Source organism: Myxocyprinus asiaticus, chromosome 2 (assembly GCF_019703515.2).
Source record: "Myxocyprinus asiaticus isolate MX2 ecotype Aquarium Trade chromosome 2, UBuf_Myxa_2, whole genome shotgun sequence".
Taxonomy (NCBI): Eukaryota; Metazoa; Chordata; class Actinopteri; order Cypriniformes; family Catostomidae; genus Myxocyprinus; species Myxocyprinus asiaticus.
In genome coordinates this window covers 63,879,330-63,901,358 of record NC_059345.1, presented here as the reverse complement: position 1 = coordinate 63,901,358, position 22,029 = coordinate 63,879,330, and the positions used below count along the sequence as shown (strand labels likewise).

General features: G+C 41.8%; 1 protein-coding gene across 4 annotated transcripts in view; it reads left to right on the top strand.

Annotated features, from left to right (window-relative positions):
* The first annotated feature begins 338 nt into the window (after window positions 1–338).
* LOC127452739 (uncharacterized) overlaps window positions 339–22,029 on the top strand; it is a 36,421-nt gene continuing 14,730 nt past the window's right edge. For 2 of the 4 annotated variants that reach the window (XM_051718412.1, XM_051718403.1), the window contains exons 1-19: window positions 339–418; window positions 11,513–12,367; window positions 12,775–12,855; window positions 12,946–13,002; window positions 14,258–14,320; window positions 14,427–14,486; window positions 14,575–14,610; window positions 15,836–15,898; window positions 15,989–16,033; window positions 16,138–16,197; window positions 16,765–16,827; window positions 16,938–16,985; window positions 17,307–17,363; window positions 17,472–17,549; window positions 17,641–17,676; window positions 18,768–18,848; window positions 21,269–21,325; window positions 21,405–21,470; window positions 21,908–21,967. In XM_051718412.1, the coding sequence (XP_051574372.1) occupies window positions 416–418; window positions 11,513–12,367; window positions 12,775–12,855; window positions 12,946–13,002; window positions 14,258–14,320; window positions 14,427–14,486; window positions 14,575–14,610; window positions 15,836–15,898; window positions 15,989–16,033; window positions 16,138–16,197; window positions 16,765–16,827; window positions 16,938–16,985; window positions 17,307–17,363; window positions 17,472–17,549; window positions 17,641–17,676; window positions 18,768–18,848; window positions 21,269–21,325; window positions 21,405–21,470; window positions 21,908–21,967 (1,869 nt within the window). In that variant the 5' untranslated portion in view covers window positions 339–415. The remainder of the gene's footprint in view (window positions 419–11,512; window positions 12,368–12,774; window positions 12,856–12,945; window positions 13,003–14,257; window positions 14,321–14,426; window positions 14,487–14,574; window positions 14,611–15,835; window positions 15,899–15,988; window positions 16,034–16,137; window positions 16,198–16,764; window positions 16,828–16,937; window positions 16,986–17,306; window positions 17,364–17,471; window positions 17,550–17,640; window positions 17,677–18,767; window positions 18,849–21,268; window positions 21,326–21,404; window positions 21,471–21,907; window positions 21,968–22,029) is intronic. The other 2 variants (XM_051718423.1, XM_051718433.1) reach the window with 2 other exon arrangements.

Below are 22,029 nucleotides of genomic sequence, written 5' to 3'. Positions count from 1 at the left end.
CTTAACTGTATTTAATCCAGACAATGTTGCAAAAGTAAAGTTCAGGTCACACCAATGGTCAGAAACCCTTCCCTGTTTATTGGGATTTTTACAGAACCAGACGCAAAACTTTTTCAGACATTAAGCTCCCTCCATGCCTTTTTAGAATAATAAATAATAAAGAACATAATGACAGCTCTAACAGTTGTCACAATAACATATGACCTAAATGAAACACAACAGGCCAGACAGGTTGACATATTTTTGACCAGGTAAGTGTTGAGGGAGGTGTGGGCCTGTCTTTATTTGTTGCACAAGTGAAAACGAATTGCCTTTATTTTTTTTTCATTCTTTAAAATGACAAGTTTGGTGAGTGGTTAGTTCGTCTTCACGTCTCCAGTAAACCTTTTTTTTTTTGACAACCACTCTACGTTACATGGTAAGTTTGTTTTTATTAAATGCTCAAGAAATAATCTGCACAAGATGTTGTACAACTAAATGATAACACAACCATGGATGTTTAATTTAAAATATAACCTTGTCGTCTACTATAAACGATTACATTTAGCTGCTTTGGAAGTTTATTTAGGTGAACACAATTTAAACATTTAAGATAAAGACAGAGGAAAATGTGTGCCTGTGGGACTTCACATTTTATGAATGTCATTAAAATACCCGTTTTATTCCTCAATTCCAAATGAAAGCGCAGTTGCTTGTGCAATCACAATTGATGTCACATAGCCTAGTTAGGGATTTAATGCGTAATCATATTTATGAAACACTATATTGTCCTTCAGTAAGGTCCATTTGTCTAGGTCGTCTATTCTTTATGTTTTCTTTTATAAGCTGATTTAAATTCCATCCATCCATCCTGTCCCTCAGAGACTATTTTTATACAGCCAGAGAGTATTTAGCAGAGATGGGCCACTTCTTTTTAAATGAATGGGAGAAACTGGAGTGCCCAACGGTCAACAGATGTAGAAAGGAAGTCCCGCCTTACAGGTAAAAGAGCCAATCACCTTTTAAATACAGACATCACCTATCAAGCAACTCGCTAACGTGCATGCGCATTAGCTATACAAGCCGTGGAAGTTGCGTGTTTTAGCGTAATATGAGGTAATGTAGCACAATTTATTATTCCAATATTATCAAATTGTATTGCTGATTTGAAATATGTTCTTTGATCGTAATCTTGACCAACCCTTTTTGAGATTTTGGTCTTTCCCCGTTTCAAAGGTGGAGGATGGACCAGTTGAAAGGTGCATTGCACCACCTACTGTACCGGAGTAAAATTGACTGTTGATCTGAACCACCTATTTCACAGTGTGAAATATCCTTAATGAACTTAGCACGCTACATTAAGAATACATTTTTTTATTAAAAATGCGTTAAAATGCACCACTTTTACAGACTTTTCCCATGGCATTTTACGCAGGAAACGTGTTTTTAATGGTCGCACGATTTCTTGGCTCATGATATTTTCAATTCCTAAAGGCCTTACCATGTGTTCTAAATTGGAAAAATCATGAATAGAAAGTAAATCTGTACAGTTGCAAAGGAACATAAACTGTGACAGGTGTGGTAATGGTCAGAATAGTATATATATTTTGACATATAAGAGGTCATTCTATTATAAAAATAAACTGTACATTTCAGAACTCAAAACTTAATCCCCAATGCAATAAAAGCATTTATTGAAACCAAGCTGCAAAAATGCCTCGTTCTCTACCTCCGTGACTTCCCGGACTACATCACTGTGTGGCCCACTAATTCATGTAAGCCTCTACAGCGAAGAGAGCAGGACAGACAAGGCCTAGTGTGGCCTAACTATTCCTGAACACCAAAGGGGACCCATCTGGACTATTTTTAATTATTTTTGTATATAACATGCACTAGACAGACGTGTTTGACCGTTATCATGTGTCTCTGGGCGCTTTTTAAGACGCTTTGTCAAGTTACAACTCTGAAAAGGAGAAGCCACTCAGTTTCATTCAGCTGCTGTGCCTCTTGTTGTTTAGAGCACAAATGCGTCATGGTCACGTTCTCATGCCCATCTATTTTTAATTGTTGGTGTATGTAAACATGCACTAGATGGACGTCTTTGACCATCTTGATGTGTTTCCGGTGATGTGCATTTCAGTGCAGAATGATACTGGAAACCGCATGTGTGTGCATCTAGTTCACACTATGCTTTGGACTATGTATGTGCGTCATGTGGATGTGTCTTCAGCGTATTTCAGCGTGGACTCTTTTCATCTGGAAAGCATCACAATCTAATAAACATCTGCTAAACATCTTAAAAAGATCGGAGATGTGCGTGTGCTATCAGGGTATGTTTAACATATGAGTACATAATGTTGTAATTTTAAAAGTTTTTTTTTTTTTTATTTATTTTTTATTTGGTCATAGTCCATTGTAATTATATTCTAATACTAATATGAGTTTGTGTGGGTAGGGTTTTTGACACATTTCATATTTTACCAACAAACATTGAAATTGCCCATATAACTGTTTTACATGGTTTTTTATGGAAGTAAATTTACGACAAATGTCTTAGATACAAAAAAGCACACTGAATTGAACTAACTGAAAAATAAATGCATTGCATTAACAGTGCTTGCATTTTTTTAGGGATGCAATTTCATATGGTTGTATAAATGAGCTGAAAATATTTCAATTTAAAACATTTCACACAAAATGTCATCATTAAAAATGTTATTATAAATATTCACCTTTCAAAATTCAGTTCCAGTTAAAAAATTTTTTTTATTATTCATTAGGTAAAATCCTGTCTATTATATTTCACTTTGTAAATTCGTAAATTCAACTGTGTACATCCTGGCATAGCAGGAATAGATGCACAATCTTCACTCTCTGCAACTATGCCTCACCAACAGGTGGTGCAAACTGGTGTTGATGAAGACAAAAAGCAACAGGGAAAGGTCCTCATCAAATAAACATTTATCACAATCTGTGTGTCATCTCATTTGGCTCTCATTAGTAGGGTTTTCGAAGTTCCACCTGCATTATTGTCAATGGACGGTTGTCAGTTTTTATAAATCAAACTGTAAGGTGAGTTCCCTATCTGTCACTCACTCGAAGTTGTGTCGATGTAGTGACAATAGGGGTCACTCTTGGGAGCCCGAGACACCTCTGGTCTTTGATAAAAGGCCAATGAAAGTTGGCGAGTGGTATTTGCATGCCACTCCCCCGGACAAACGGGTATGTAACCACTCATTCAGATTTTCTCTTCGGAGCCGAACGGTCATGCTCATTGAGCCGAATACTTCTGTTCATTCACCTCTGCTGGACCTGACGGCGCATTTCAGCGGCTTCTCCCTCCTCTGCACTGGTGCACTGCAGAGAACGCCCCTGGGCGCTTCGGCAGAAAAACTAGAGAGTATATTTTCTGAAAGAGCTTTTTTCCCCTCTAAAAAGTATATATTTCTGTAAAAGAGCGCACACACGGAACATCTTTTTAAAGACGCATCTTTTTAAAGATGCCTTTCCGATTGTGTGTTATTCCTGGTTGCGGTCGTTATCTCTCAACTTTGACATGATCACTGTCTTTCGTGTCTGGGCACGACCCACACGGAGGCAGCGTTTGTGAATGGTTCATGTTCTCACTGCGAGAACATGACCATGGCAACGTTGCGGTCGCGGCTTGCTTTTGTAAGAAAGCAAGCCATCCCAGCGGCTCCCCGCCTCGGTCCTTCTACCTACGGGTATGAGGCCAGCACGGCTAGCACTGGGGCCGATTTGGGGACCCCAATGGGATCGTCTCCGCCGGGTATCCCCCCGTGGACCTCCCATTCCCCAACACGCTCGTCTGCCCCAATTGGACTTCCGGAGGAGTTCGCCGGCTCGTCTCACGGCGAGTCTGGCTTCTTGTTTGGAGCCCGCGAGGATGATGAGCTCTCGAGCGCAGCATCGGAGAGCGGGCTTGTCCAGTCGGACACAGAAGCCTCAGCTGGGCTTCCCCCTTCGGGGACGATCGCCCAGTTACAGGCCGATGCCGAAATGACGGACATGCTTTCCCGGGCGACCGCGAGCGTCGGGTTAGAGTGGAACCCTCCGCTCTCCCCTGAACCCTCACGGCTTGATTACTGGTTTCTGGGCTCGCGACGCCACTCAAAGCAGCCACACCCCGCTCCAGTGCCATTCTTCCCAGAAGTGCATGAGGAGCTGACGAAGTCGTGGGAGGCACCTTTTACTGCCCGGCCCCAACTCTGCAGTTCCCCCACTCTCACTACCCTCGATGGCGGGGCGGCCAAGGGCTATACGGTGATTCCCCGGTGGATAAGGTGCTCGCGGTGCACCTAGCCCGCAGAGCGCCGCCACCTGGCGTGGACGCCCTAAGCTCCTGTCCAAGCCCTGTAGGCTTACATTGTCCCTGACGGCTAAAGCCTATAGTGCTGCTGGACAAGCCGCCTCTGCCCTGCACGCCATGGATCTTCTGCAGATCCACCAAGCCAAGGCGCTGAAAGAACTGCACGAGGGTAGTTCCGCCCCAGATTTGATGCAGGAACTGCGCTCGGTGACCAACCTTGCTCACCGGGCGACGAAGGTCATGGCGCAGTCTCTCGATGGCCACACTAGTGGTCCAGGAGTGCCATCTTTGGCTCAACCTGGTCGAGATGGGCAAGGCCGACAAGACATGGTTCCTTGCTGAGGACTTTGCCCAGCAGTTCTCGACGGTGAAGCAGCAGACGGAGGCAATCCGGCACATCCTGCCCCGGCGCGGCTCAAGATCGTCTGCTCGTCGCCAAGGGCGTCCCCCTGTGGTGACTGCACCGGCTCCGCCACAGCCCGCCCCTTCGGCCCGGCCCCGGCGTGGAGCCCACCGCAGGAAGCCGACGCCACCCGTCTCACAGCCGGCGCCGAAGAACCCACTTAGGTCCTCGAAGCACCCCTGAGATGGGCGACCCAGGGACGAGGGAACCCACTCACGTGGAGCTGGTAAGTAGACCACTCCATCCCCCGGTGGAGGGCCGGGTATAAAATCTTTTGTTGCCTTTTTGTTTGATTTCGCCATACGCCCAAGTGGCGGCGGTACCCAACAGTTCAGCAAAAGAGCTGCTTCCTTCCTCCCTGGGTCACATACCCGGTGTGTACGGTCATCACCACGACTACCGTCCACAGGCTTTTTCTTGCAGGATTGGCGCTCCAGCGGTGGCCTTTCCGCCCCTGAGCACCCAGCTGTGGCACACAGCCGCCCCCGATGTGGCAGTCTCCATGGGTTACAAGGACAGGCCTCTTCCTCCCCCATCCCGGGCTGTTCCGGGGGTGGTCAAAAGGAGCCAGGTAAGTGCTTCGATGTCCCTAGACTCAGCACGGCTATGACGTGCTGTGGCACCTCACGCTCCGCTCCGCCTCGAGTTGTTGGCAATTCTGCTCGCCCTGCGGAGGTTCTGGCCATTGATCCAGGGCAAGCACGTGTTAGTTCGGACAGACAGCATGGCAATGGTAGCATATGTCAACCGCCAAGGCGGTCTGTGCTCTCGTTGTATGTCACAACTCACCCGCCGTCTCCTCCTCTGGAGTCAGCAGCACTTCAAGTTGCTGTGAGCCACTCACATCCCGGGCAACCTCAACACTACTGCGGACGCGCTGTTATGGCAGGTTACCCTCAGGGGAGAGTTGAGGCTCCACCCTCAGGTGGTCCAGCTGATTTGGAGTCGATTTGGACAGGCACAGGTGGACCTGTTTGCCTACCAACAATCCTCCCACTGCCCGCTCTGGTACGCCCTCACCGAGGCTCCCCTCGGCATAGATGCGCTGGCACACAGATGGCCCCCTGGCCTACGCAAGTATGCGTTTCCCCCAGTGAGTCTGCTTGCACAGACCCTGTGCAAGGTCAGGGAGGACGAGGAGCAGGTCGTCCTGGTAGCACCCTACTGGCCCACCCAGATGTGGTTCTCGGACCTCACGCTCCTCGTGACAGCTCCCCCCTGGCGAATTCCCCTGAGGAAGGACCTTCTTTCTCAGGTAAGGGGCACCCTCTGGCACCTGCGCCCAGACCTCTGGAATCTCCATGTCTGGCCCCTGGATGGGACGTGGAAGACCTAAGCGGTCTACCACCCGTGGTGGTAGATACGATCACTCAGGCTAGGGCCACCTCTACGAGGCGCCTGTATGCCTTTAAGTGGTGTCTGTTCGCTAAGTGGTGTTCTTCCCGACGCGAAGACCCCCAGAGATGTGCAGTCAGATCAGTGCTTTCCTTCCTGCAGGAGAGGCTGGAAGGGAGGCTGTCCCCTTCCACCTTGAAGGTGTACGTTGCCGCCATAGCAGCACACCACGACGCAGTCGACGGTAAGTCCTTAGGGAAACACGACCTGATCATCAGGTTCCTAAGAGGTGCCAGGAGGCTGAATCCCTCCAGACCACACCTCGTTCCCTCATCGGACCTTTGTAGTTCTTCAGGGTCTACAGAGAGCCCCCTTTGAGCCTTTGCAGTCAGCCGAGCTTAAGGCAATCTCCTTGAAGACTGCCCTCCTGACTGCGCTCACTTCCATCAAGAGGGTAGGTGACCTGCAAGTGTTCTCTGTCAGCAAAACATGCCTGGAGTTCAGTCCGGGTTATTCTCACGTGATCCTGAGACCCCGACCGGGCTATGTGCCAAAGGTTCCCACCACCCCTTTTAGGGACCAGGTGGTAAACCTGCAAGCACTGCCCCAGGAGGCGGTAGACCCAGCCCTGTTGTTGCTGTGTCCGGTGCGCGCTTTACGCATCTATTTGGATCGCACGACGAGCTTTAGAATCTCTGAGCAACTCTTTGTCTGCTTTGGTGCACAGTGGAAAGGAAGCGCTGTCTCCAAGCAGAGGATTGACCACTGGCTCATTGACGCCATAACTATGGCATATCTCGCCCAGAACATGCCGCCCCTGGTAGGGCTACGAGCCCATTCTACCAGAGGTGTAGCGGCTTCCTGGGCCCTGGTCAGAGGTGCCTCTCTAACAGACATTTGCAGAGCAGCGGGCTGGGCAACACCCAACACCTTTGCAAGGTTCTACAACCTCCGGGTGGAACCGGTTTCATCCCAGGTAGTGGCACGCAAAACAAGCGGATAAGCCCGGGATAGCTGGCAGGCTGTATCGCTTGCACATAGCGCCTTCCACCTCCCTTGGAGCTGAAGACGTGCGCCATTAATTCCCAGTAGTGTTCACAAACTTTGTTCCCTGGTTGTCTTCCTCCAAGCCCTGTGGCAGTCGAGTTTTCGGAGAGACTCGCTGCCGGCCCAGTACACGTGCTCCACATGTGGCCGTTCCCTGTAAGGCTAACCCCATGAGATATATATCTTCCGCTAGTTCGTTTCCCTGTTGGCAAATGTCGTCTTCCTTGGGCAGAGCCCCTCTGCCCCAGTCTCCATGTTTGTAGTAACTCCTTCCCCATTGGGCAGGATCTACCTTGAATACCCTCCACATGGTTGGAAAGACCATGTGACGTATTCTTCCACTTAAATATTCCCCCCCCTCTTTGGGCGAGGTGTAGTCTCTGCTGTGCCTTCCCCTTGGGAGGGACACCCCCCTACTAGACCTGGCGGCCCAGTTGGATAATCCCCCTTCTTTTTTAGGGAGTGGAAAAAAAGAAGGGGAAATTAGGCCACGACTGGGTTAAGCCTGTCGCTATCTTTTGGGTAGTCAACCTGTCCCCAAAAAGGGCCATTCGACACTCATAACTATGTTGGGGGAGGTTACGTGTCGACCTGGTGTGCTTACTATGAGGCACACAGTAGTCTGCCCACCACACACTGCCAGTTCACATAACACAGTTCAGCCAGTTGTGGCGTTTCGTATAGGGACCCCTAGTGTCACTACATCGACACAACGTCGAGTGAGTGACAGATAGGGAACATCATGGTTACTTGCGTAACCTTCATTCCCTCATGGAGGGAATGAGACGTTGTGTCCCTCCTGCCACAACACTGAACTACCCGCTGAAATGGCCGGACCTTATATCAGCTCCTCAGCATAAAACCTGAATGAGTGGTTGCATGCCAGCTCCTTTTATACCCGTATGTCCGGGGGAGTGGCATGCAAATACCACTCGCCAATTTTCATTGGCCTTTTATCAAAGACCAGAGGTGTCTCAGGCTCCCAAGTGTCACTACATCGACACAACTTCTCGTTCCCTCCATCAGGGAACAGAGGTTACACAAGTAACCATGACATTTTCACTACAGTGGTTCAGCTGAATGTTGAAGAGACTGAAGAAATGTTAACAGCATGATGGTATAAAAATATGTATTTCTTGTCTATTACCACCATCTGCTATTATTTCCAACTACAGAAATAAGTGCAGTTAGAATAGCAAAATATGTTGGAGAGCATTATTTTGAAGCTTATGAACTTAGGTTATAAGTTAGATTAGCAATACACTAGTAAGCACTTGAATGTACACTGATGAGCCAAAACATTATGACCACTCACAGGTGAACCGAATAACATTGATCATCTCCTAACAAGGTCACATGTCAAGGTCTGGGTAGATTAGATGGTAAACGAACAATTAGTTCTTGTAGTCAACATGTTGAATGCAGGAGAAATGGGCAGGAGTAAAGACCTGAGCCACTTTGACAAACAGGGCCGTATTAACTCACAGGTTTACCGGGGCTTAAGCCCCAGGGCCCGCGGGAGCAGGGGGCCCCGAACTCCCAGGAGGGGGGGCCCAATCATGGCATCCGCCAACATATTCTCCCCAGGACGTGTATGCAAATGCGTTCAGCGGGAGACGCTGATGTAAACAGAGGCAGTGCGCAAAGTCTAAACCCGTTCATAGAGAGACAACATTCTGCCTCAACACCCAGAAACCTGCCATTTACCTCAGGAAGTGATGGCACCAGTATGCACTGTGGGAAGATGACAAGACGGTGGAGGGAGTGTGATGCTCTGGGCAATGTTCTGCTGGGAAACGCTGTTTCGACCATTCATGTGGACGTCAATTTGACACGTGCCACTTACCTAAACATTGTTGCAGACCAGGTGCACCCCTTCATGGCAATGGTATTCCCTGATGGCAGTGGCCTCATTCAGCAGGATAATGTGCCCTGCCACACTGCACACAATGTTTGTGAATGGTTTGAGGAACATGATGAAGTGTTCATGGTGTTGCTCTGACCTCCAAATACCCCAGATCTCAGTCCGATTGAGCATCTGTGGGATGTGCTGGACCAACAAGTCCGATCCACGGTGGCTCCACCTCACAACTTACAGGACTTGAAGGATTTGCTGCTAATGTCTTGGTGCCAGATACCACAGGACACCTTCAGCGGTCTTTTAGAGTCAATGCCTCAATGGGTCAGTGCAGTTTTGGCAGCATGCAGATGACCAACAGCATATTAGGGAGGTGGTCATAATGTTTTTAATGGCTCATCAGTGTATATAGTTTACACAGTGACATTGAACTAGACATGGATAAGAAACATTTTTCATAACTTTTATGTCTTAAAAGGTTAAATCAGATGGTTTTAATTTAGATTAAATAGTTACAAATCAGATATATTAAATATGTAGATGAAACTAGTATGCATACTGAAAAGAGTGAGGAAGACCAAGAGATATAAGAGAGAGAAAGGGTAGATAGAGATGCCTGAGTAGCTCATAAGTTTTCCTCGTAAACTAGGAACACTTTGCCCTGACAATTGCCTCACTCAGATACTGTTGTACATTAAAACAGAAGATGACACATATAATTAAGTGGTGTGTCAGACTGAAGAAACTGTTTAAAATGACTTTATTGTTTATTGATGATATGATAGTTTAATTGATTTATCAAAAGTGGCAATTGTCCAGGTCCTCTCCCTGTAGCTCTTGAACTTCAACACCCAGTTGCAACACCTAGCAGTGTTGCCAATTACTTATCATGGGAAGTCACCAAAGGTTCACTGAAATGTCATTAAAAGTAGCTAAATCATGTGATGACGTCATTTATTATGTAAGACATCAAATTTACATACGTAAAGGAATTGGTGTAAAGAGCTATGGCTAATCAATTAACTATTAGCATTTTACTATTAATCACTTAGCTATTACTAATTCTCTCTCTCTGCCTCTCTGTCGCCATGCTAGATCATTTCTCAATGCTCTTCTATCGCTGTAGGCTGACTTTTCTTCTCTAAACGGAGAGCATGCACATGAATTGAGGTTGAGACTGTCGCAACAAATACCAAATACACGAAAGCTCACCAGTCATTCGATTTATAGAACATCTGTTTGCACGTTAGTCCTACTACTGATGGCATACAGGTCAATCATATCCACCATTTTCCTGACCGCGGAAGAGTTCCACGGTTCGCCTATTTTCAATTTCCGGTCTCTAGTATTTTCAACCGCATCAGTGTTTATTCTTAGCAGGTAAAGTATTACATTTGTAGAAATTGTCAAAAAACATGGCTCTATAGTGCCGATACTTCACAGAGTCGAGATTACCTTTTGTTTTTTTGTTTTTTACAGTGCCTGTTCTGAGTATGTAGATGACATGAAGCAATGGTCCAAGCTTTGATATCATTATTTACTTTTTGTTGTTATGACAGCCAACAAATGCACAAGTTGAGCGTGAAATACATTTTTATTCTAAATAACACTTGAATTGTTGTTGTTCTCTGTCTGGATCATTTCGATTAGTTATCCATTGCATCTCGAGACCAGAAACAGAAAACAGGCTGTTAGAATCATCATGGCGCTGCCCAGTGGTTGCTCAGGAAAACTGTGGTTTTCTTTTAATGTAAAATTACATGACAAGATATGCAGTCAGTAACGTAGTTTCATAGATTACATTTTGGGGTACGATTACTTTTGGATTACTTTCAGCCTAATTCTATTTTATTTTATGTCACATGCATTTGAGTAGGATAATCATTTTAACATGAAAGTACAAAGTGGAAGAAAATGTATTATATTCTTTAGTACTAACAAAAAGAGCCTCACAAAAAGAGCTCCTTAAGACATTTTTAAAAAGTGCATTAAGCATTACGTGAATTAAATAAATATGAAATCTAACAGCAATGACAGTGCATGGCCAAAGTTTATCATTCAAACACTGAGATATCAAGTAGCAGCATTACGAATATTAATGACCATAAAACCAACAGCAACGATGATGCCTAGGTCAAAGCTTTCATCTAAAAACACTGAAACACTTTTAACCCTTACTGCTTACTGATAGTCATTTGCCTATTCCAAAGATGAGGTGCAAGATATTATCTTTTAAACAGCAAGAATATTCTAAAATAGCAGAATGTTTTAAAACAGAGTTCCACCGAGTCACACAAGGAACAATTGTGTCAAGTTTTATGTCAAGTTTCATGCAGTGGCATCAGCAGTAGAGCGATGGGCTTTGTTCCATTTTGCTGCACATTTTGCAATTGAACTATTGTGTACCCTGTGGGCAGGACCCTTAGAGATGTCTTAAAAAACATTTTGTGCAATTCCATTTGCTGAGACTAGTAGCACAGCATTTACCCATATCACCTTTAATGTAATATGCCACAGAATATCTTCATTAAATGTTCTGTTGAATGAATTTGTGTTGCAGGAATGCAGTGTAAAAATGGTTGATGAGGAGAACAACGTACTTCTAAGCACAAAGAATTTTAACATAGGACAAAGAAATGGTGTTGATCAGACACAAACAAAATCGCCACCATTTCCAGATTTAAACTTAAGCAGTACTCCTCCTGTGCCCCAAGACTGGATTGTGATCCCTCCACCAGACTGTTTTCAGGACGCCAACAATTACACACCTAATGTTTGTCAAACCACACCAACATCTGGAAATTGGGATCAAGAAACAGACATTTTCCAACCTTCGAATGGAAAAGTACACACTGATCTTCAGCACAGCGCCCCAGCTAATCAGAACACAGAATGTTCCTCATCATCCAATCAGAAGGATTATTTCATGGAATTTATACTCTCCAGACACAATGATTTGCAAGCTACGACCTCCCCCACATCACCATTGAATTCTGGAGACATTTTCCAAGAAACACCCACCATGACGGCTAGTTCCTTTGAGACTAATTCGACAACCGATAACTTGCATCAGTCATTACCTTCCACATCACCTTATAGTTCTAACACCACCCCAATGTCTAATGATATTTTTAAGATGCCCTCCTCCATCACTAGAAACAAAGTCTTCCAGTCCACACCATCTGTTCAGACCCCAACTTTAATGTCATTTGACACCAAGGCATTTGATCCTCTTTTAGACACATCAACCAAACCTCAAAATGATGTACAGCCCAAACACAGCGAGATTGATTATGATACACTGCTCACCAGCCCAAAGCTTGACATTCACATTTCTCCTATGGGTCTGCAAAATGGAACGGTCCAAGGGATACCAGCTGTAGAAGCTTCTTCCTCAAACACCTCACCAAGGCTGGTGAGAACTTGTTTGAAAACCCTTTCCATTAAAGCCCCCATGAAAACAAAATTGGAGTTTTGTAGCTTTTAGTTCATGTCTGTTAACTTTGAAGTTATCTATGTGCTAGTGTACTCCAGGGGTGTCACTAGTCTCTATTTACTGGGACATAGACCCAATTACATTTCGGTTTTCCCCTAATAATTTGTTTTACTGATAAATCCTTGTCTGATGAGGGATATAAGGCTATTTGCTATACAACAAAAGCCCTTCGATATGGCCAACCCAATGATCCTTCTTCAAATTAATATACATCAACACAGAAAAGAAAACTGTGTTCTTAGAGTGATTTTTATGGAGTCTTCAAGAAATTATTGATCTCTTTTTCTTTCTCACACAATAAAATGTCAAATAATTTACTCTCATAGACTTTTAGGAGGCATCAACCGAAACCTGCCCCACGCAGCAGAGCCCTTAAGACTACCAATCATACTACCACATCCATGCAGGTACTCTCTCTTTCAGTAATGACTTTTCATAATTCACTTTTTCTCTGTCCCTCCTTGTTGGCCACATTGTTTTATAATGTTCATTTACAGACGCTGTTGGCCAACATCCCTCCCACACCTACCCCTAGTTCTTTTGCTAGCATCCAGGTCAGTCTGACAGAATGTCTCTATGTGCATATGGGCTATTCAATATTAATACCATTTTACCCTCATTTCTCTTTGAGGGTATTAGGTTCATCAGAAGAAGCATACCAAGTTCTGTTTCGATAGGACAAAGCGTTGCTGAGATACTGCCTCACTTCCTGTTTTACGCCGACATCGTTCACTTTGCGTAACTTTTCAACAACACCAAAAATCTAAATTCTGTTCAGTCATGTGCAGCTCAGTCTGAAGATTATCTGAGCAACTTTTTGGGCAAATTGGATGAAGTTCTAAGGATGTGAAAAATTTGAATAATGAATGTCATAAACCAAGATGGTGACTATGATGGGCGGGGTTTTAGTGTAAGGGGTCCATTACAATCCGTATGAGGAGAGAAATTTGAGCATATTTGGAAAAATTTATAATAATAATAATAATTTGTGTCTAGGCCAAACTGTTTAAAATACATGTACAGGATATGCACAAAAGAAAAGTAAATTTTTGAACTAGAGAATCTCAGCCAGAAGAATAATAAGAAAACTGACAGGGGCTTGACCCCTAATAACAACAGTGTATATTACAGCAAAAACAAGGATAAATGGTCTGCACTTATATAGCGCTTTTTTAACCTTAGCAGTTTTTCAAAGCGCTTTACATTGTGACACATTCACAGCAAAGCTGCCATGCAAGGTGCTAGCCTGCCATTGGGAGCAACTTGGGGTTCAGTGTCTTGCCCAAGGACACTTTGGCATGTGGAGTTATGTGGGCCAGGAATTGAACTGCCAACCCTGCAATTAGTGGCCAACCTGCTCCACCACCTGAGCCACAGCTGCCCTAGGATAAAACTACTGCAACCAAATCACCAAAGATACTTTTTCCACATTATGGTCATATGGTGAACAATATTGCACATAAAAAATAAAGTTATATCATTTCAATAGAATTTTGAATAAGTAATTCCAATCCCAAGCATCAAAACAAAGATAAACATAATAACAAAATAAAATAGTATGAAATGCAAATGATAAACCTATTAAGAAAATTTCTACTTATGTGTGTCACAAGTGTGCATATATTAAAGCTATTCTATCATCCAATCAGAATTTAGAGTTGGAAGTATACATTTTGTAAAGTTCTAAATTTCAATTTCTAAATTGTAGATTAATTCAAGTCTGTGCAACTTCACCTCTTATCGAAGTTCTGTCATGCTCAACACTATCAGAATCTGTCATCACTGTTATGCATGGTTATGATTTGACAGGACAAAACACCAGCATCAGAGAATGATCTTCCGGTTTATGAGGATGTTCTTCTACTTGGTCAGGTAAGTATGTGTGTGTGGATGCATATTTCTTTGGGTTGGCACATACTTGAAATTGGTTTGTTGTGCTCACACACACACCCACACACTTAATACAAGTGATTTACAGGAAAAATGTGTGGAGGACTGGCCAGAAAACAGCCCAGAACTTTCTCCTGAATGGAAACCAGTAAGTTTGCATCTTGTGGTGTGAAGTATAGTACAACATGAAACTATTGGTGTTTCACAGATATTTGTATTTTTTTCTCTGTTATCAGGCAGGCACATTAAAACTTAGAAGATATTCTATACTGGTAAGTCTGTTTACTGGACCTTCAGATTAGGACAACACTGACTAAGCCTGATTATTAAGCATAAAATAACCCTTTTGTCTTGGTATAAGCTTTTTTATGTGGCAAATTGACAACTGAAAAACACAGACATTCAGGTAAAGTCATTAGTAATAGGTGTCACGATTACTACTGCTACCGACATGAATATACTGTACAATATAAACCCTAATGTTGTCATTACTTGAAAAGTCAAGTTGTCAAGTTAAACATTTCTTGAAATGTCAAGTTTTGGGACTATAACTCAGATATCTAAGTTCCTTGAACTTATTTTTCTTAAAATTTTTTTTTTACAAAAATCAATAGACTTAATATATTAAGTGTTAATAATCCAAACTATTGTGTACAAAATTGAATCATTTAATTATGTGTCCTTGGTCAAAGGGAACACATAGGGGCATTTAAATAGTTGTTATTAAGAATTCATAGAGGTTTTAGCTCTTTTGTAGTGTTATTTATGTTGTGTTGTTGCAAATAGTTGTTTCGTGTGACATCACCATTAGGATGATCTGTGTCCCCTTTGGTCAGATTGGATCCTCAGTTCTTGTTGTGCATGTGCAACCAAAGAACAGGTGTCTATGCATTTCTGTGGAGAAAAACGTTTATTTAATGGTTGACCTAGAATCAGTTATAATCTTTGTTATTTAAGCTGTGTTATTGTATGACCTAAATTTGAGTCCATTCAATTAAAATTATTAAGGTGAAACAACATTTACATAGCAAATCTGAGTTAAGTCTACTTGCATTTAGTTACCTTAACTTAAAAAGTAAAGTTAATTCTATATGAACACCAAGTGAACTTAATTACATAAGTTTTGGAGACGGCATTACTCAATTCAATTGAGGGAACGAGTTTATTCAATTAACTGAGTAGAGTCAACTTATTAAGGGTTTCAGTGTGCCTCAAATAATGCGGCTTGTTGAGGAGAGGTGTGTCTAGAAAGCAGAATATCATTGAGACTTGGCGGTCGGCTCTTTTGACTTGGCCCAGTAAGCAAACACCCTAGCAACTGCATGGCAACGTGCTTAAAACACTCTGAACACCATTACAACCTCATGGCAATGCCCTGGCCCAAACACCTTAGCGTAATAGAAGCGAGTTTTGCATGCCCCACTTGCATTTTCCTCAACAAATAAATAAATTAATGAATGAATCTAGTTTCATAATATTGTTTGCTCTCACCACTAGATTGCAGACGTGTCTGATGGACCCACGGGTACTGATGTTACTGCAAAGAAAAATGGAAAACTGGTTGGTGTTATGAAAGAATAAACTCAAAATTATATTGTGCCACTGTTTTTATTTTTCTTCATGTGTATGTTGTCCCGTTCATGTTTTTAGACTGTAGGAAAGAAACAATCTTTCCTGAAAAGAAGAAGTTCAAAGGTAATTGTTTCAAGCTTACTTGCAAAATGTTGGTGTTTAATGTTAAATTAAAGCGCAAAATATCTGTCAATGATGTATGAATGAATGGAAAACTTTGACTTCAGGATAAAATTGGAGATGAACCTAAGGCTTCTGAGCTGAACACTCTGGGCAGGGGTTCCAAGGTGAGGTGTTGTGGCCTTTACTGCTGCGATTTCTCTAAATATCTAAATATCTTTATGTTTGATCAACGTTCCTCAAAGGAAAAAGCAGTAAATGTCTATTTCAAGTCACAAGTTCAAATCCAGGGCGTGCTGAGTGACTCCAGTCAGGCTTCCTAAGCAACCAATTGGCCCAGCTGCTAGGGTGGGTAGAGTCACTTTGGGGTAACCTCCTCATGGTCGCTATAATATGGTTCTCACTCTTGGTGGGGCGCGTGGTGAGCTGCGCATGGATGCTGCAGAGAATAGCGTGAGCCTCCACACATGCTAGGTCTACGCGTTAAAACGATCAACAAGCCACGTGAAAAGATGTGCGGATTGACGGTCTCAGACGCGGAGGCAGCTGAGATTCATCTTCCGCCACACGGATTGAGTCAAGTCACTACGCCACTACGAGGACTTAGAGCGCATTGGGAATTGGTCATTCCAAATTGGGGAGAAAAAAAAAAGTTTCTCTTTTTGGAATGTGTTGTGTTCTGGTTATGTACAGATCATATTTAATGATATTTGTATTGTCTTATATTTCATTAGCTCAATGGTGATGGTGCGAATGCCGTTTTTTCATCAGATAAAGAACAGAATGAGTATAAATCAGTATGACACATAAATCATTTCAATAATCATAATGCCTTTCAGAAACAGTCATTTTGCAGTAGATATTTTTGTTACATAATTTTTCTTTTCTTTTTTGTGTTTCTCAACAGAAGAAATCCTCAAAACCCAAGATTATTAATATGCGCAGAGGATCTAAGGTAAAATGTTATGTTCACTCTATTGCCCTAGGTAGCTTGTTTTTATTTTGCATTTGCATTGTATTTAATTTATGTTTTATGGGATCATTTGGTTATTACCATAATGGACTTATCATCTGTATAATTTTGTGAATTAATAATTATGCATTTAGAAAGTGTTTGTTTAGAAACAATCATTATTTTTGCAATTCCATGTGGTGCTACTAGTGTCACAGAAATTACACACTTTAACTCTTTCTTAACATTAAATCCATCTGTTGCACTTGATTATTATATTTACAGCAGAACTTCAATCATGCTAGTATTATTTTACACCTGTAGGTAAAATCCATTGAAGGTTCAGCCAAAGGAACAAATAGTTCTGCTCAAGAGTCAAAGGTTTGTTTAGGACTACACAGTTCTTAAATATAATCAGTTTATTAGCTGCAGGGACAGGTGTCGAAACTTTTTAACATTGACCACATATTTAATTGATGCTTTGCTTAGGAGGATATAATGTCCTCATTGAAAAATGCTGATATCAGGATTTGTGGGGAGGAGGGGAAAGAAAAGGACTCCAAACCGGTACTGAAATAAAACATTTCTCTTTGCCTTTGGTGTGTGCTCCTCGTTGACCCTATTGTAATATGAGCACAATATGCATTTTCTTTACCAGAAATTCAAGCCTCTTGTGCCACGCCGGCCATCAAAGGTGATGTACTATTACTATTTACAGTATTACTATTTCTATTAAGATATTATTTTTTATTTGTTTATTTTTTATCCCCTTTTCTCCGAATTTGGAATGCCCAATTCCCACTACTTAGTAGGTCCTCGTGGTGGCGTGGTTACTCACCTCAATCCGGATGGCGGAGGACAAGTCCCAGTTGCCTCCGCTTCTGAGACCGTCAATCCGCATATCTTATCACGTGGCCGTTGTGCATGACACCACGAAGACTCCCAGCATGTGGAGGCTCATGCTACTCTCCGCGATCCACGCACAACTTACCACGCGCCCCATTGAGAGCGAGAACCACTAATCGTGACCACGAGGAAGTTACCCCATGTGACTCTACCCTCCCTAGCAACCGAGCCAATTTAGTTGCTTAGGAGACCTGGCTGGAGTCAATCAGACTATTAAGATATTCTTAAATTTAATATTTTAAAATGAGTTTTTTGGGTAGTATTTTATCTACAGAACTCCCCATAAATTGAGATGAGAGATTGCATCTTTTCTTTAGTATACTCCACTTTATGGGTCAACCGTACTTGAAGTGGAATCTACAACTTTTTACTGGCAGACTAGGTCTTTAACCCTTTAAGCTTGGATGGGATGCGTGAAAAAGGTCAAATATTAATAACTACAGTCTTGACCAACACAAAATAGGATGCAGACTCACTGTCAAAAGGCACTCATTCTGTGAAATCTCATTACTAAAATTATGTCTGCATGATATGCCAACCTTTAGTCATTGACATGTTTGCATGTGTAATTAGTTCTTATGTACTATTATTATGTTTTATTTGTTTGGAGAGGCTTTTGGACACTATGATAAATTATATTTTTTATGCTGTAACTTTTGATTGCTTTGTCATATCAACACAAAATGTTTCTCAGATACAGTTGACATGATTGAGTTCTAAGCCTAATTTTTCAATTTTGGGTATGCCACTGAAACAGGACATCTCTAAAAACACCTTCAGAGCTTAAAGGGAACTATGATTTTCTGTTCATCTGGGTTTTTCACTGCCACAAACGAATGCGATTATTTCACTGGACACTTCTATTTGTCCTCTTTGCAGTCTTTTTCCAAAGATCCTTCTTTGGATGGAAACTTCGAAATTGACACTTCCTTTAGCACTTCGCCCAGTGAAAGGGATCAGGTAAATCAGTCTTCCATTTGTAGTTTCCTTCTTAAAGGGTCTACTGTTTTCAAGATACTTTGGACTTTTAATGATCCTATTCCTGTCTTGCAAACCAAATGGTCCCACTTTATATTAAGTGTCTTTAACTACTATGTATTAACAATAAAATACATACAGTACAATGTATCTATTGTGTAACTACATGTTGTTCTGCAAAATTCTCACAAGATTTACATTTGCTGCTACTGTGGCTGTACGGGTAGTTTTAGGGGTAGGATTTAGTGGTTAGGGTTTGGTTTAGGTGTTAGGGTTTATGGTAAGGGTTGGGGTAGTGTTAGGTTTAGGATTAGGGGTAGGGGTTAGGGTTTAGGGCAGGGGAATCCAAACTATGGCCTGCTGACCATCTGCGGCCCGCCGACTGCTCTGATACTTCCCACAAGAGATTTTGGAAATAGAAAATAATTTGGCCCTCTATTGAGACATTATATGAAATTCATATTCTAAACACTGGGTGTGTCGCTATCACGTATAGCGCTTTTGTCTCCACTAGTGCGTTCTCTTTAGATGCCACCAGCTTCATCCATTAGACGAGTTCAGGCGACTGGAATCCTCCAGATTTCCACGGTTGAAGTGCCATTCTAAAAGAATGATGCATTTGTTATAGGACTGGTATCGGGTTAGATACTTTGCTCATGTACTCGTTCTCGATAAAATGTCCCGATACCAAGCAACTAAGTAGAGCTGCTGTTGTGCAGCGGGAGCGGCCGCACTGAGATTATTGAGTGCGCATAGACACACATGAGCCGAGCACACTCTCCTATAATGTCCTCTGCAGCGCTGGGAAGTTTATTATTTTGTTGTGAATTGGTTCATTTTGATGTTTCATTGAAACAAGAAAAATTATTCACGGACTTCTCAGCGCCATTTGAGAGTAAAGACATAAGAGAGACTTGCGTATCAACCAAATGAAGGGAGCGACATCATTTTGAGCAAATAAAAATCGTATTTGTAACACATGTAACAACAGAACCGAAACTCTGATTGAATTACTAATAAATAAAGAGTAATTCCTTGAATCACGTCATAGCAGGAAAATGTAACATATTCTGATTATTGTTATGCATCACAGCCAAAACTGCTTGTGCTTTGCAATGTCACTGAATGGATGTCAAACAATAAAAATGCAAAATCCAAGGGCATTAAAAGTAACAAGCTCTTACCCAGTATAATGTTTGTTACATGACTGCATTGTCAGAATTTAACTTTTCCATAAAGGGGTGAATAATTGCCCTATGAATATCATTTTATGGGGAATTTTTATGTTTAGGAGGCATTTTTTGAAAACATATAAAAAATATACTGTGTCATTCTTTTAGTAAAAACATTTTATGTGATAGTGGTCCTACTCTTAAATTAGAATTTTAAGAACTATATCAGATGGTATAAATAAAAAACAGAAAGCAGGGCATTGTTGTAATGTAACTGGGAAGGATGAGACGAGAGAGTGTGGATCCAATTGCAGAACTATATTTATTAAGGAACTAAGATGAAACTAGAACACTGGAGAAAAGGGAAATCAAACATAACTGCAGCTTGCTGGCAAAAAGAACCAGTTAGTTACCTTACTAACAGGCTAACAAACAAGCGAACTAACAAGAACCAACAAAGACTAAGGGAAACATGAGGGCTATATATACACACAATGGTAATGACAAAACACAGAACACCTGGGAACAAGGTTGCATCATGGGAAGTGCAGTCTAACAGTCAAAACATAATGGGAAGGTGATGCGACAAACACAAGGGAGTTCGTGACAATTGTTTGCCCCCACATTTTGAACTCTAGGGCATTTTTTGTCACTTTTGGGGGCCCCCGAGCACCCCTTCATTTCTGACCTTCATCACTGTTCTATTACAAGCATTCTTGGTGAGAGAAATATCCTTTATTAACACCAAATGCGATTAAGACAAGCAAACGATATAAAGATGATGCAATAGTGGCATCTAGCCTTTTTTTTAAAATTGTATTAAAATTACAATGGTGTGGCCCAAGATACCGTATTTCGTTTTGCATCTGGCCCCCAGTAGAAAAAGTTTGGACACCCCTGGTTTAGGGGAAGGTTAGGAGTAGGGTTAGGTTTAGGGGTAAGGTAAACAGTGTAACTACAGATGTAATTAAACACAGATACTTTAAATGTAAGTACAATGCAACAACACATATATACATAATAAGTACATTATATCAAATGCTTTAGTACATTGTAGTTAAAGACACCTAATATAAAGTAGGTCCAATCAAATTGTGTCTTAACTTGTTATATTTTGAGGAACATCTCCGCAATTAATTTGAGTTTAATTGTGTTAACTACAAAGATGAGATTGATAATCCAAAGTGGAGGGCCTTGATTAAAAAACATGAACATAATTATACTTTATAGGGACCTGAGATCGATAAACATCCTGAAGAGAAAAATTCAGAAGAAATGGATGGACAGGTAGAGAGCAAATCTGTAATGTTTCTGTTATGTCTTGTCTTCTATTATTTATTATAACAACTTATTTCTCCTTTAACAGAAACAAAAAAAGAAAGTCAAAGTCAAATTTGTTCCACAAAGAGGATACGTTATTGGCTTATCCAAGGTAAGCATACATGATGGGTGTGTGTTTTTGATTTTGTATATCAATGAAAACAACATTTTTATCACATTCATCACATTATATTTGTTTTTATTGTTAGGCTGTCAGGACTAATATTGAAACAAAGTATTGGATTTATATCGGCCATTGGCCAACCTGGCCACTAGATATTGGAATTGCCATTTAAAAAAGTGTATCGGTTGATCACTAGTTTCGAATCTAAATTTTGATCGGATACGCCTGTGACTATTTACAGGCTTCTGTATTAATGTATCATGAAGCTATGTTGCTTCGCAACTATAAACAGTCTACAGTTAGGCTAATAAACTATAAATAATTGTTGAAGAATTGTTTATTCATCTTTAAAAGATTTAGAAAAGCAAAAAATGTATATATAATGTCCACTTTGAAGCTTACCATATGTCAACTCTGTTTTACAGGAGAGTGACGACTCTGAACTGAAGGGAGCTTGTGGTTACATACCAAATCCAGATTTTAAAGTTTGTTTATATACATATTATAGTTCTATATTATTATATTGAGTTACAGTATATTTCTGTAG